This window comes from Delphinus delphis, chromosome 6 (assembly GCF_949987515.2).
Source record: "Delphinus delphis chromosome 6, mDelDel1.2, whole genome shotgun sequence".
Lineage (NCBI taxonomy): Eukaryota > Metazoa > Chordata > Mammalia > Artiodactyla > Delphinidae > Delphinus > Delphinus delphis.
The window spans coordinates 88,132,422-88,148,478 of record NC_082688.1 but is presented as its reverse complement, the minus strand read 5'-3'; the positions used below and the strand labels follow the sequence as shown (position 1 = coordinate 88,148,478).

Genomic DNA, 16,057 nt, shown 5'->3' with positions numbered 1-16,057 from the left:
TATATCAAAGTGAATGGGAAAAATTTAGACCAGATACTGATAAAGAGGAAGTGGATGACATGGATGATAGATGTGAAAATTTAACTAAAATGTAGCACAGTAAAGAAACGGTCAGAAATTATGAATGAGAAGTTTATGGACCTAGAGTCTGCTGGTGGCTTGATTTCGGACTTTGCAGCCTCCAGAACTGTGAGAAATAAACGTCTGTTGTTTAAGCCACCCAGTCTGTGGTAGCTTGTTATAGTCTCTTGAGCTAAGACATATTTTGGTACCAGGAAGTAGCAAATACCTAAATATGTGGAGGTGGCCTTGGAATTGGATAGTAGGTAAAGGCTGAAAGAGATTTGAAGTGCATGCTAAAAAAGAGCTGAGATCACCATAAAGGCCTTTCAGCCCTTACCTATTAAAAGTGATTCTGGCGATGGCTCAGAAAGAAAAGAGGCACACTGGAGAGGAAATCTCCATCTTTGTAGAGAATACAGAAATAATCATGAACAGATAGAAATATGGACGTTAAAGGCTATTCTGGTGAGGTCTCAAACAGAAATGAGGAATGCGTTATTAGAAATTGAAGGAGAGGCAAGTCTTCCTATAAAGTGGCAAAGAACTCGACTGAACTGTGTTCTAGTGTTATTTGGAAGGTAGACCTTGTGAGTGATGAAACTGAATATTCATCTGAGGAGCTCTCTGAACAAAGTTTGGAAGAAGTAGCTTGGTTCCTCATCACCGCTCACAGTAAAACTCATCAGGAGAGAGAGAAATTGAAGACCAAATTGTTAAGCAAAAAGAAATCAGAGCGTAGAGATTTGGAAACTTCTCAGCCTATCCATATTTGAAAGTGAGAAAACTTGTTCTGAAGGAAACTCGAAGGGTATAGCAGGTGTGCTATTAATTTAATTTGTCATCTCAGCAGAGGCCAGGAATAGAGAAGGATTAAACCAGCAGGGACACTGCCAGTTTGAACTACAGGGGACAGAGAAAGCTGGGCAGAATGAGGGAAGTCTGTCAGAATTCTTGGATTTTACAGAATGGGAGACTAGAGCAATTTGGCTGTGAATGTGTACTCCTCTTTTTTTTTTTTTTTTTTTTTGCAGTACGTGGGCCTCTCACTGTTGTGGCCTCTCCGGTTGCAGAGCACAGGCTCTGGATGCGCAGGCTCAGCGGCCATGGCTCACGGGCCCAGCCGCTCTGCAGCATGTGGGATCTTCATGGACGGGGCACGAACCTGTGTCCCCTGCATCGGCAGGCAGACTCTCAACCACTGCACCACCAGGGAAGGCCTGTGTACTCCTCTTGAAGAAAAGGGAAGAAGGACCCCAAAGGTGACTCCGAGGTCATCGGGTCTGTCAATCCCACCACAGGCCCAGGGGGCCTCAGTTTCAAAGTGTGAGATTGTCGCCCTCACAGAGAGTCATGGTGTAGGTGGAGGCCCTACAGAGAGCTGCAGTGTGGGTGGCACGCCACGAAGCTGAAGGAGTGGGGCTGCCCCACCGAGCTGTGGGGATGATGTTGCCACCCCAGTGGGCCTGGAAGGCAAAGCCTCAAAACAAAGAGGATTATTCTCGTACCATAAGATCTAATGGGATTAGCCTTGCTAGGCTTTGGACTTGCTTGGAAACTTTCACCACTTCCTTCTTTCCTATTTCTTCCTTTCGGAGTAGGGATGTCTATTACATGCCAGTCCCATCATCGTATTTGGAAACACTTAACTTGTTTGGGTCACAGTTTTACAACTACAGAGGAATTTTGCCTCAGTATGAATAGTACCTCCATATGTGATTTAGATGGTGTTTAGATCAGACTTTGGACTTAAAATTTTACAGTTGATGTTGGGATGAGTTAAGGCTTTTGAGGCTGTTGGGATAGAATGAAAGTATTTTGCATACAATAAACACACGAATTTTGGGTACCAGGGGCAGAATGCTATGGACGTGTATCCCCCCCACCAATTCTTATGTTGAAGCCCTAACCTTCAATGTATTTGGGGATAGGGCCTTTGGGAGGTAATTAGGTCATGGGAATGGAGCTTTCATACTGGGTTTAGTGCCCTTAGAAGAAAAGACACAAGAGAGATCCGTCTTTCTCTCTGCCACGTGAGGACACAGTAAGACAACCATCTGAAAAGTAGGAAGAGAGCTCTCACCAGGAGCTGAATATGGCACCTTGATCTTGGCCTTTCAACCTTCAGAACTGTTAAGAAATTACCATCTGTTTTTCAAGCCACCAGGTCTATGGCATTTTGTTACAGCCGTCCAAGCTGATGAAGACATAGAGAATATATAAGATGGTCTAATATACATATATCCAGGGTTCTAGAAGCAGAGACAGGAGAGAATGAGTAGAAGTAACATTTGAAAAAGATAATATTATCTTCTAAATGAGATGAAGAATGTGGTATCACTTAATGAAGCAAAATAGATCACATGGAGGATAAACTTTTTTAACCTGAAACTAATCACACGTCAAGAAACTGGAGAACACAAAAGACAAAAGACAATCTTAAAAAAAAAAAAATTAGCAAGGAAACTGGTCACCCACCATGAAAGGGTGTACTGATGGCATAATTTGAAAAAACAGTAACAAAAGCCATTTTCAATGGAATAAATATTCAAAGTTCTGAAAGGAAAAACTTTTCCTCTGGAACTGATTACCTTGTCACATTATAATTTATAAGAGTTCACCAACGAAGGAACTGATAAATTATTTTTAATGTATGCATAAATGCAAAATTATAAATAATTAAAAAATTAAAGAACATCTAATATATCCATTTTTCTTAAAGTAAGAATGTTGAAAGAAGAAGCCAAAGGCAATATGATTTACATGACACCATATATAACCCAAAATATAATTATTATACGTAATTGTGATTATCTACAGCTGTGCGAAAAGCATGAACATTTTTATAAGATGGATATTTGCCAAGCTCTTGATGGTGACTATCTTTCTCATTGTTGGTGACTGTGTAAAATGGGACAACCCTTATGGAAAACAATATGAGGATTCCTCAAAAAATTAAAAATAGGGGCTTCCCTGGTGGTGCAGTGGTTGAGAATCTGCCTGCCAATGCAGGGGACACGGGTTCGAGCCATGGTCTGGGAAGATCCCACATGCTGCGGAGCAACTAGGCCCGTGAGCCACAACTACTGAGCCTGCGTGCCTGGAACCTGTGCTCCGCAACGAGAGGCCGCCACGGTGAAAGGGCCGCGCACCGCGATGAAGAGAGTGGCCCCCGCTTGCCGCAACTAGAAAAAGCCCTCGCACAGAAACGAAGACCCAACACAGCCAAAAATAAATAACAAATTTTTAAAAAATTAAAAATATAACTACCATGTGATCCAGCAGTCCCACTTCTGGGTTTGTATCCAAAAGAATTCAAAGCAGGATCTCAAACAGATATTTGCACACCCACATTCATCGTAACATTCTCCAAAATACCCAAGATGTGAAGAAACCCAAATGTCCATCAACAGATGAATGGATAATGGGGTCTATAAATACAATGAAATATTTCCTTCTTTGAAATAAAAGGAAACCATGTCTCATGCTACAACATGGATAAACCTCTAAGACATTATGCTAAGTGAAATAAGCCACTCATAAAAGGACATGTCACAGCCACTCACATGAAGTATCTACAGTAGTTAAAATCACAGAAACATACAAAGGTGATTGTCAAGATCTCAGGGAGGAGGAGGGCGAATTAGGGAGTCTCTGCTGTCCCAACCCCCGCCTGGGTCCTGGGGAAGGAATCAGAACTCAGAAGCAGGAAAACAGGCTTTGGCCAGCAGGGAAGGGGGGTGAGGCCCAGGGCGGGTTCACAAAGGATCAGAGTATCTGAGTGCTTTAGGAGGAAAGGGCTTCAGAGGTGGGCCAGCACAGGCCATGACGGGGGCTAAGCAGGCTGCAAGGGGGGGCAGTTCGGGGAGACAGCAGGGGTCGGTGCCCTGCCCCTAATTGTTTGCTCGTCTCACCCTTAAGAGCGGGTCATTTCCCCTGCTCTGATGATTCGAAGTCTCTGCCGGCACCCACAGGACGGTGACTGAGGCCTCCACACTCCTCTGCACGGATCCCAGCTCCCACCCAGATCTGGGGCCACAGACACCTCTCCCCAACCCCTGCTGCCCTTGTGAGCAAGCTGTTCTTGTGAAACGTGGTCATAGTTTGTTAGGAGGAACCGTTTTATATGGGAATACAAATCAGTGTTGATGCCAATACACACACATGTCCAGCATGGGTGGAAAGGGAAGGGACAGTAGTTCTGGGGTGTCTTTGCACACCCATAGGCCCCTGAGGCCAGTCTCCACAGCCACAGCCAGATGGGTCCTCCTCCTTCAGTTGAACGAGATGCTGCTGCAGAGAAATCTCACAAGTTCCACAAAGGGGCCCAACTGTCATTACCCTTATACACACCTTTCACGGGTGCCCCATGAATTTCCCCACACCCATTCCCCTTGTTGCATCCTCATTGGGATTAAGAGGTAGCTGTGTCCACCACTCTCCACATTGCAATAATCCCAGTGGGACTAGAGGATGCTCGCGCTACGAGGCAGACAGTCCTGTCCCCATAGCCAAGACTTTTCCTCTCTGGTCACTCCACCCACACAGGAAACCCTGGATGAGCGGAGGGTCATCCCAGCGCCGTCGCCTGGCCACTTCAGGGAAGCAGAGAGAAGCTCCATAATGACAAGGGCTGTCTCCAGGCCCCATCCTAGAAACTGGTGAGTGTCCACAGGGCTGAAAGGCACAAAAGCAGCTCTGCCTCCCCAGTAGGTTCAGGGATGTACAAGATGGTACAGAGGCCCCAGAAGGCCCCTAGCCAAGCAGGCTTTAGAGAAGGGGATGATGAAGGGGTCCCTGGGGAAAGTGAGAGCTGTGCGTTCCCAGGGGCAGCCTGAGGAGTCCTTGTCTATGTGGAGGAAAGGTTTGGCCACCTGTAGATCCAGAGCTCCTGTGACCTCCCTCATCCTTCCTTCCTCTCTGGATCGCTCTCTGTGGAGCAGCGCAACACGAACAAGATGACAGTGGCCTGAGAGCATTTCCCACCAAGACGATCTTTATTCACAATTGATATACGTCACTCCAAAGGTCCTGCTCACACACACACCTGGCCACACCCACCTCCCCCACCTCCCTAACCCCCCACAATCCCGCTCCCCCTCCCCGGCCTGGTGGTCCTGCCCTCCCTCCCTTCCCCCCACATCATCCAGGGTCAGCACTGGGATGAGGAGGAGCCCCTAGGCTCCCCTGGGGGCCGCCCTGGGGCCTCGCCCTGGAGGGCCGGCCCAGCTGTTCCCTACTGGCTGCAGTGCTTCTTCCACTTCCTACTCTTCTCTGTGACACACGGGTCACACTTTCTTTTTCTCGGCTGTGAGGGGCGAGCCGGCCCCAGAGCCAAGCCTGGCCTCCCAGACACCCCGAGGCCAGCCCCGAGGATGGGCAGCTTCTCAGCACTGGCTGGGCGTCCACACAGAGCCCGCCTCCTCGACTTGGGAGCGGCTGGTGGAGCTGGGCTAAGGCCTCTTCTCTGACGGGAGGGGGCGTGGGGAGCACTCTGGGCCCCCCAACCTCCAGGGGAGGCCAGGCCTGAGGCATGGGCAGGACTCTGGGATACCCAGCCAGGCAGCAGGCTCTGCAGAGAGCCGAACAGGAAGGCCAGGCTGGGGAGCTCCTCGTCGTCGTCACTGGACCCGTCCCTGGGCCCTCGGGCCTCCCGAACAGGAGAGGCCTCTCTGAAAACAGACGCGTCCCTGGGTCCCCGTAGAGGGCCAGTGCGCCTTTGACCCTGGGGAGGGGAGGGCGGTCCGGCCCGGAATGGAGAGACCTCCTGACGTCCTCGAGAGGGAACAAAGCCTTTGGGCCTGCACGGGCCAGTGTCTGTTTGGATGAGCCTATGAGGAGCCTCAGAATCAATCTCTGGTGGGCAGGCTTCATCACTGACCCCTGGATGGGGGTCTTGGTCGTGCCTCTGGGCACCTTGGCCGGCGTCGGGCTCAGAAGGACTTGAGCGCATTCCGGGTGCACTGTGACTCAGGGCTGCCTGCACACCCTCATCCTCTTTCAAGGCCAGGAGTCGTTTCTGCACCAGCTGGTAGGAGGGAGGAGGACAGTGTTAGCTCCACACACACGCGTGAGAGGAGGAGCCCTGGGCAGTGGGACAATGGCCCTTGGGGGAAGGAGGGGACGGGGGACCCCAGGACTCGAATCCAAATACAGACACTGTGGCATTCCTGCCATCCTCCTGCACCTTATTCCCAGCTTTGTGCCCTTCCCTCCCCTCCCGGCTCCCCATCCTCTCCTTCCTTTCACCCTGCACTGCACCCACCCCAAAACGGGCCCTTCCCCATGCCAGGCCTCCCAGGCAGGGGAGGGATGGACAGCGCCAGGTGGCCCTCCAGTTCTGGGGCCCTACCTCTCCCCTGTTCACTGGGGTCCCTCCGTGCCCTGGTCTTTCTGGGTGTCCCTTGTCTCCCATGTTCTACGGGGGATCCCTCCCTCCTCTGGCGCCCCTGGGTCATCTGGGTTCCCCTGTCCCCTGGATCACCTGGGGTCCCCCTCCCGTGGGGTCCCCTGGCTCCCTGAGTGTCCCTCTCCCTCCCCTGGCTCACTTCTTCCGGCGTGAGCCCTTCCTCCTGCTCCAGCTCCTCCGCTAGGGCCAAGAGATCCAGCTGTGCATCTGGGGAAAGCAGTTCTGCCAGGAATCGAGGGTGAATGACTGCCTCCACCTCAGACAGAAAGAAGAGGCTGTGAGCATCCTTGGCCAGGAGTGGCCTGTGAGACAAGAAGACCCGGAGGGAAAGTGAAAAGCAGAGACCCACCCCACTGCCCTCCACAAGGCGGGGATGCTCAGCACACACACAAACACACACACACGCACATACACACACAAACATGCACATACACAGTCACACACAAAAGAGCACATATACAGAGGCACATACACAGACACACAAAGGCATACACACTGACAGACACAAACACGTACACACATACATCTGCGTAAACCTCCCCTAACACCAGGCTCAGGAACAAGGAGCGGAGCTTAAGTCCCAGCGGCCTGAGCAGAACCCAGATCTTGGGTGCTGAGTGTTCCATGCCCTGGCATCTTGTAGACCCCAGGCTCCAGGCCTAGCCTACCTTGGTGACAAAGTCCTCCTGGGAACACAGCTTGTCAATGTAGCTCAAGAGGCCCGGGTCCGAGTAGATGCCGTCCTCTTCCTGCTTCAGCTCATTTCCGTCCTCTCCACCTTCTGCATCTGACTCGCCTGTGGCTGAGTGGACGGGCCCCACCAGCGCATCCATGATGTCCATATACTCCCTCACAGCCTCGGGGGGAATCTCCTTGGGTGCCTTGGGCTCCGGGGGCTGCTGGGACTTTGGGCGGGAGGGCTGGGCCCTGGGGCCGGACATCCTGGGAGCACAGGCTGAGGCAGAGCGGGAGGAAGGGAAGGAATGTGAGGGACTCCCAGTCCACCTCCGGACCACTGAGCACATGTTCGTGAGGGCATTGTTTGGGGGACATTGATGTGGGTGTGGGGGGGTCAGGACCACCTGAAGCCTCATGCACTGTTGGAGAGTGGAGGTAAGGGGGCCATCTAAGAGAGTCACAAGTAAGGAAGTGGGGAACCTCCAATTTTCTAGGGGTCTCGCCATCAAGCCCACTTCCTAGGCAGACCTTGTGTGGGGTCCTTTGACAGGGAGGTGTGAGAGGAGTTACAAAACTGACCAAGTCAATACCCAGCAGTGACAGAGGGCAGCTGAGACCCCACGCCCCCACCCCCTGCCTCAGTGGCTGTTTTGGTTGAAAGACCAATGCCCCTGTCTTGAAGGAAAAGGATCCACGTGGGGACAGTGGCCAACCCTTGGCCCCTCTTACCTGTGCCTTCAACTCCAGTGGGAACCTGGGTGCCTGGCTGAAGGCCCACTTTCGGGGCTGGGGGCCCCCGAGGATCCAGCTTCAGTGGGGCTGGAGGAGGCAGGTCCTGCGCACACTGCATCCACTACAACTTCTGAATCTGCATCTCCTCCTTGGCCTCAAATTCCATGAACCTGAGGGGTGACGGAGGCACAGGCCACCCTGAGGAAAAGGCCTGGGTTCTGGAGCCCAACAAAGGCAGCCAAGAATGAGGGATTGGGAGAGGATGTGCCTTGGGGCTGTCAAGGCCCTGTGAGGTGCTGTGCACAGCAGAGAGCTGCTCCTGGAACTGAGACAAGATCTGGGACCCTTCCTGCCTCACCAGCACTGGAGGCCATTCAACAGCATAGACCCAGGTCGCTGAATTGAACCAGGTCAACGGGACATGTGGCTGACCCAGGGGGCACCCTCCTCATCCCCCTGTCCCCATCTAGAACCACATGAAGGGCTGACAGCCAGAGGCTGGAACAGGCATGTGTTCCCCACAGGGGTCCTTGCCCGAATCCAGGACCCTGGCCTGGAACTGAGAGTCCTGGAACATAGACCTGGAGACAGGGCCCAGGAGAGGCTGGACGATGTAGTGCTGACCTCAGAGGACAGGCCTTCCTTTCCTCTGAGAGGCGCTCGTTTGTTTACTTTTCTTTCTTAAACCAAGGGGATTACCATGGAGCAAACAACAGAAGGACCAGAGACCCTCGGGCTGATGACAGGTGGCTTCCCCAGCCTCTTCAGGGATGCCAGGGTACCCACTCGGGCCACTTTTCATGAGGAGAGGGGGTCCCAAATCTATGTCAGTGGCCGCCAGCCACCCACCACTAAGGAAGCAGCAGGCTGGCGGGTGGAGCTCTTTCCCCGGCTCAGCCCATATGGCTGGAGTTGGACCCCACCTGGACTCACAGCGTCACCCTGCCCCATCCTGAGACCTTCATGTCAAGGCAAGGGTAGGTCAAAATCAGGGGAGGGCGGAGCTCCTGGTGGAGGAAGGACAGAAGACCCAAACTGTCAAGGTGAGGGAGGGGTTTCTGGAGGACAGTAGGGCCTCTGGGCTGCGGGGCCCCTGTTCTGAGTGACAGCCCTTCTCCTTTGTCCTCTCTGATGAGCACTCCCACGGCCAGACCCTGCCCTCACCCACTCGCCTCACCCTCCATGAAGCCCCTGGGCCCAGGACACTGACTCACTTTTCTGCTATCTCGTAGTAGATCATCCGGTCAAAGTTGCTAACGCGCTGCCATTCCTGCACGGCCCTGCACAGTCCCCACTCCAGCGTCATGGTGGGCTTCAGGCGGGCCAGGGATCGAAGCACTGGGCTGTAAGACCTTGGCGTCAGTCTCCGTGCCCAGCCCAGCCCCCACCTGCCTGACCCCACCCGCCAATGTGGACCACACATCACTCAACGCAGCATGACTGAGCAACAGGAGGGTGAGAGGCAGGTGTCTGGGAGGGCAAAGACAAGCGTTCCCGGCTACTGCTGTCACCGCCTCACACTCACTCGAGGATGACCATCCACTCCCAGGCTACAGCTGGGACACTGTGCCTTGGGGAGCTCTTTTCCTCTTCAAGGCTGCCTTTTCATAAGAAAAATCACTATCATCAATGAGACGTGGCATGTGCCAGGCCATCTGCTAACACTTCATAGATTAGCCCAAGGAGTCTTCTGCCCGGTCCTCAGAGTGAAGTGTGACTGTCCCCTTTTTTCGAGGGACCGGAGGTTTAGGATGGAAATGCCTGCCAGGCTCACAGCTCTAGTGGGAGAGAGCCCACGCCCTTAGGAGAGCTCTACCATCACCCTGTTCCTAGTGGAATTCTGCACAACAACGAAGTCGAGGCGTGCATTAAGCGCTCGCCTGGGCCCCGCACTCCTCCCCCTCCTCCGAAGTGACCTCCCCCTGCCATGTACACTCAAGTCCTGTATGAAAGGAGACGGCACCACAGGAGAGTGCGGCATCCACTCCTTGGCTCCTCACCTTACAGCACGACCCTCTCTGACTGCAAGTCTGCAGTCCATATTACCATGAGAATCATGGAAGAGCAAGTTGGCTAGACTCTCAGGGTGGTGGGGTCAGTTGAGATAAGGCACATTTCAGTCATGATGTCATGGCCTGGCAGGCTCACGCATATGACCGACAATGTGCCTTCTCATAGCATGGACATCGCCCTCAGACATTGCTTCCAGTATCCCTAGAAACCTAACCTGCGAGTCCATCCCCAGGTCCTCTTTATCTAAAAGCTCCGATAAGCTCACGACCCCCTGAGCGTTCACTCACATGAGAAAGCAGGACAGAGCTTCTGCATCAGGACTCTGGGGAAGGTGTCTCCGCGCCAGTGGCTTGAGGCGCTGCCAACGTCGAAAGTTACTGTACACGCTCTGGGGGTTAGAGCAGTCACCCTGCGAGGCGTAGGGCTGGTTGGCGGCCAGGCTACCCTCCCTGGAAGTGCCATGTGGCCAAGGCCCAGAGTTCACTGGGCGAATGATGGGGACCAGCTGGGCAGCTGGTGGTGGAGCTTGAGGACGAAAGCCTGGGGTCCAGCCTCCCTTGCCAGCCTGAGTAACTCCAACAGCTGGAGCAGTCACAATGGTCTCCATCGCAGGGTTTGTTACGAATACGGGTGCAGGACATGCAGCACTCCCGCTGAGGGCCCCTGGAGTGCTCCAGGTGAGGGGGCCCTGAGTTATGATAAAGGTCTGAGTCTGGGGCGCCTCCACTGGTCTCCCTTGTGACCTGACTTGCACAGTGAGGTTGCAAGTCCCAGGGGCACTGGGTCCATGGCCACCATTAGCCACCAAAGGCATCGTGGGGAAAGCTGGCAGCAGCTGGCTGCTGCCAGGAGGGAATGCTGGGGTGATGGGAGGTGGCAGGTGCTGCCCCCAGGGTGGCTGGTGCTGGGTGCCAGGAATGGGTGGAGGATAGAGCACTGCCATGAAATCAGACAAAGAGGCACCAAGGTTCATGACGACATCCGTTCCCAGCACTGGAGATGCTGTTGAGGCAAAGGAAAGGAGTGAATGGAGGAGGAGAATGGGCAAGTGGGACAGAGGCTTTCTGCGGCATCAGAGTGTAAATCTCCACAGGTGAGAGACACTTGGACGAGGGAAACTGCAGCGTGCAAATGTCTTCAAGTGCTTTTCATGCCCTGACCTCCAGTTGAGAATTATTGCACCAGTGACCCCGCGCCCATCCACCAAGGCCCCTGACCCCTGCCTGCCGAGAAGAAATTGCCTCAGCAAGCACTCACTTGGAGAGCCTCCCTAAGGCGCCCCCTGGCAGCTAAGCCTCACAGGCTGTCTCCCAAGACCTGGAACTGTGTGGACATCCGCTCTGTGAGAAATGCCCGTCAACTGGCGTACTAGCAGGTAGGGACCTTCTGCACGGTAAGTTCTAGGCACCCAAAGGCACTGTGTAAAATATTAGGGCCCCACCTCCTCCTCAGTCCTCCTTTTCCTCACGCTCAGTATAAATCCCCTCTTTCTTTCCCAGCTTCGCAAAAAAACACAATGCTGGAAAATATCCCTCTAATGGAATCCTGATACAAACCCATAACACTGGCCCAGAATGCACCTGCATCTCAGAACAACCCACAGCAGGTACGTAACATGGGCCAGGTCCTGCCACCCCCTTCCCAGTGCCCAGAGTCACTGTCATCACTCAGGAGTTCTGTTCCTAGGAGGTGGGGGGGGGGGTCTGAAAAGTAGGCACGTGCCCTTAGATTCTGTCATTTCACAGCCAGTGATGGCTGCAGAGGATTAAAGAAGGGCCAGGGAATTGTTATGTTACATTGGTCGTGGGAGTATAGACCGCCTGTGGTCCTTCCCCTTCCAGCTCCCAATAACGGAGAGACAATCTGAGAAGCAAGCATAAGACAGGTGCCATGGCGACCAAGTTGTCTGAAACACATCCCTGTTCAGGAGAACAAGGTACACACCACGGTGCTCCTAATTAACCAGAATAGGTGTCATAGGACGTTTAATAGTAACACAGAAGATCGTCTTCCTGACCCTTGGCTACACTCCTTTCCCCTTTAAATGAGGAAGCAGCCTTCATAGACATTCCACCCGAAACAACCCCACTCCACATCTGTTCCCTGTCCATGAAGGAGTGACATGAAATATGAACAAACTCTTCGTCTCAGGGCAGCCTGAGGGTCCACCATGAGATACTGGACAAGATGAAGTAGGTCTGAAGTACTGCGATTCCACAAAAGGAAGAACAATTCAGAGCAACACAGGAACCTGAGCCCTCTCTTGGCTGAACTTACACGGTTGCCCATCCCCTGTTGAATCCAAGGCAACAGTTACCTGAACTGGGAAGTGAGCTCTGGGCTGGGAGGAGTGGACGAGGTGTGGGCTGCGGCAGTTAGAGTAACCTCCTGCCTCGCTCTCAGAGAGGACACTTCACTGCAGGTGTGGCCACACACAGCCCCATTGAATAGTTTTCTCACCAAGACCATCTCTCCCCAGGGCCCCCTGAGATACAGTAGGCTCCTGTTCAAATCCCTTTGAAAGATATGGTGAGGCAAGCTTCAGGTACCTCAGGAACATAGTACAGGTCTAGGCTTTCCTCATGACCCTCCCTGTGTCACCACCAGGACATCACACACATCCTTACACACACGTTTCGGAGTGGCTTGTCTCCGCTCTAGAAAGGATCAACCTGTCTGCTGCCATCCTTTCTCCATAGCCAGGGCAATTCCTCTTGATCTACCTCCATGACCCCTCCTCCCCAGTGCAGTCTCAGGTTTCTTCGGGCTCCCCAGTCTCCCCAGGTGAAATGTCCTTGTGTGTCCAGTGCTCTCTTCTCCCTCTACTTCAGTCCAACTATGTGCCCACAGTGAAGTGTCACATGTGAACCCGAAGGATGTGAGAGATGGCAGGGTCTCTGAAAACACACCCCCAACCTATAGGCTTACCTCCTTCTGAAGCCATCCTGCAGGCTTGGGCACGGCCTACTGCTGCGTGGTGGCCTCAATGAGAAAAGTCAAGACCAGGACCCAGAGAGCGACCCGCTTCAGCAGTTGCTCAGGATCCAAGTAAAGGAGAGCCACGTTTAAATTTAAACAGTAGAATGTGGGCTGAAACGTTCTGCAGTGGGGGAGGGGCAGAGCGCACGTGGGTCGGGGTGGGGTGCGGTGGGGGGACATTCCACGAGGGCTCTGGGAGGTAGGCAAGAACCGGAAGTTCCTTCCATCTCCCACAGTGGCAACACAATTGGCGTGTGCCTCTTTAGGCAGTTTATAAACTTTTTTTGATTCATGGCACCGATGTTGGACATGACAGTCCCTTCCTTTCACGTCTTTATCCATCAACCTAGTTTTGTGTCCCTCAACACACTCTGCTTCCTACCTGGCTCTTGACTTACTTCAACAGAGACTAGATTTTCTGAACAAAATACACAAGTGTTAGGCTGATAAACATAAATAATGGCCACGTGGAACTGAGTATTTGAAATTAGGATTGTCTCAGCAGATGCAGTGTCTTTGACTGCTGTATGTACATCACTCCTAAGGAAGTGGTCCTTGTGCTCCAACCAACATCCAGCAGGACCAGCCTTACTAATGACCCTTTGTGCTGGAAAGCCCCCGTCCATCAAAAAACTGTCATGCAGTCCCCATGTCCAAGACCAGAATTCACTAAATGTCTTTCTCATAGTATTCCATGGTTGTTAAAGATTTACTTTTTTACCTTTTAAATTATTTTAGTATAATATTTTAAGCAAGTAACACCTTCTCATGGTTCAAAATTAAATTGTGCAAAACGGAATATGCAGTGGCGAGTCCTCCTCCCACCTCTTTCCCCTGTCAACCCAATCCTCTTTCCCGGAGGAAACCAATGTTACCTCTTTCATTAAAATCTTCCCAGAGATACATCATGCAACTAAAAACGAAGGCAATCTATTTTTATAGAAGAGCGGAATTCTGCAAGATATTATAAAAAAGGAGGGAGGGAAAGTAAAATTGTTCCCATACTACCTGCTGTGTTGAAATTGGCCCAGATGATCAACTCTTTCTCAAAATTATTAATAAAAAAACCCAAACCGTACAAAGGACACACCTGTTTATCAACATTTATTGAACAACCTCCATGTATTAAATACACTGAGAGAAAATATTCTAGAAGAGTAAATGCGTTGGAAAAACTCTAGGAACGGAGTCAGGAGACAGTACCTTAAGAGTGTTTCCCAGGTCTGAAATTCTTTCCTAGAATTGTTCTTGAACAGAAACTTCAGGCTTGCTAGGAAAAACGACCTATTGTTTTTTCTTTCTTTTTTTTTTTTTTTTTTTTTGCGGTACGCGGGCCTCTCACTGCTGTGGCCTCTCCCGTTGCGGAGCACAGGCTCCGGACGCGCAGGCCCAGCGGCCATGGCTCACGGGCCCAGCCGCTCCGTGGCATGTGGGATCCTCCCGGACCGGGGCATGAACCCGCGTCCCCTGCATCGGCAGGCGGACTCCCAACCACTGCGCCACCAGGGAAGCCCAGGACCTATTGTTTTTTGAAAGGCATAAACAAGAACCAAGGAACTGCAGTCCAAAGGGCATGAAAGCACTTGCCCCAATTTGAGGCTACTGTGCTTACAGCGGAGCTCTCCAGAACTCTTTGTAGCTAAGTGCATGGGTTTCACGTGTGCAATATAGAAATCACGAGTGCACATCTCACAAGAGCTGGTTTGAAGAAGAGACCGTCACGAAAGTTTCCGGCGAGGAGCGTCGCCAGTCAAGCTCCGCAGCGTGCCCGACCCTCCATTTCTTTCCTCTCCTGCAGCGACCGCCTGGAGCCGATGCCCACGCGCCCCGCGCCTGTACGCCTGCGCACGCCCACTGGGCGCGGGGCTCTCGGGCACGCGGACCGCCGTCCTCCAACGGCTCCCAGCGTCTGTTGGGGCAGTTTGCCCCGCAAGACAGGAGCGCATGCGCGAGCGCGGACGGTGGGGCCCCAACGGCCGTCCGGCGCGGGAGCGGGCTGTCATGGCGGCCTCTCGAGTCAATTATAGGAATCCTGAGGTAAGCGGTACGGGGACTTTTCACCCCTCAGGTGTCACCGCTCTGCGCTGTTGTTCACCCTGTGGGTTATTTGTGCCCTTGTCCGTGTCAGGAGACTCGCCACAATGTGGATTCACGCCCCCATAGCGCTCGATTCCCTTGAGGTGTTTACCCCAGGGTTATTGGCACCACTGGGGAGCCGGCTGCATGAAGGGTTCAGTGACTGCGGGGCCTACAGTGGGGGGTAAATCGTGTGTGCGAGCTATTAAACAGCTGCCGTTCTAGTCTGCGCGTTGTGAAGAGTACAAAAGCTAGAGGGAAGTTCTTGCGAGTTGAAAACCCTCATCTGCTTCCAGAGGTGTAGCTCAGGTGATTGGAAAATGCGTGAAGATCGAAGGAACACACTCATAGTTTCACTAGTGTCTTCCTTCTTATCATAAAAACATCAATCAACACTTATGTTCAAACTGCATTCTTTTGTCAGGGATGGGAGCAGCTTTGCTGAATGTGGTCATAAACATGTATTTGTAGTCTGATGTCAAATCATGATTGATTTGCAAGCATAGATGGGGTCTGTACATATTTACTTGGTTGGTGGGAATCTGATACGTAGTCAAATGTGCGGGTTGGTTTTGTCTGTGCATATTTGTCTTTGAAGGGAGGTCATGCCTGTGTTTTTGTGAGAGTGTGTAAGAGTGAGTGCTGTATTTGGAGGGTGTTGAGATGTGACGCAGGCATACTCAAGGAGTTGGTGGTTAGGTGTTTGTAATTTGGTGTTTGGGGAATATGTTTACATGTGTTCTTTTCTCCCATGAATTTGGGGATTTGTGTGTGTCTAATGGTGCGTTTGGAAGGATTATCTGCCTATGCATAAGGGCAAAGTCAGGAAAAGTCGTGGTGTATATTACTTTGGGTGTCCAGTCTGTTTATTTTGTATATTTGGGGAATGTAGGCTGATCATTTGTGTATTCAGGGCATGTTGTATGGTTATGGGGTGTTTGTGTGTGTGCATTTTCAGGAGCTGTCTATGTATATTTGGATGTGTAGAGGGCAAGTCTGTGACTATTTTATGGGACTGATGAATGTTGTATATGTAGGTATGTTGTGTTTGTATGATTCTGTATTCTGCAAGATGGCAGAGTTAATTGTGTGTGAGAGGTTGGGAATGTG

General features: G+C 52.1%; 1 protein-coding gene across 1 annotated transcript; it reads right to left on the bottom strand.

Moving 5' to 3' along the window:
* Positions 1 to 5,296: 5,296 nt before the first annotated feature.
* On the bottom strand, positions 5,297 to 10,865 carry LOC132427697 (NUT family member 2G-like). Its single transcript, XM_060015358.1, is given in 6 exon segments — positions 5,297 to 6,088; positions 6,609 to 6,725; positions 7,138 to 7,424; positions 7,910 to 8,049; positions 9,094 to 9,222; positions 10,180 to 10,865. Coding segments are annotated over 6 exon segments (2,151 nt in total).
* Positions 10,866 to 16,057: the final 5,192 nt, after the last annotated feature.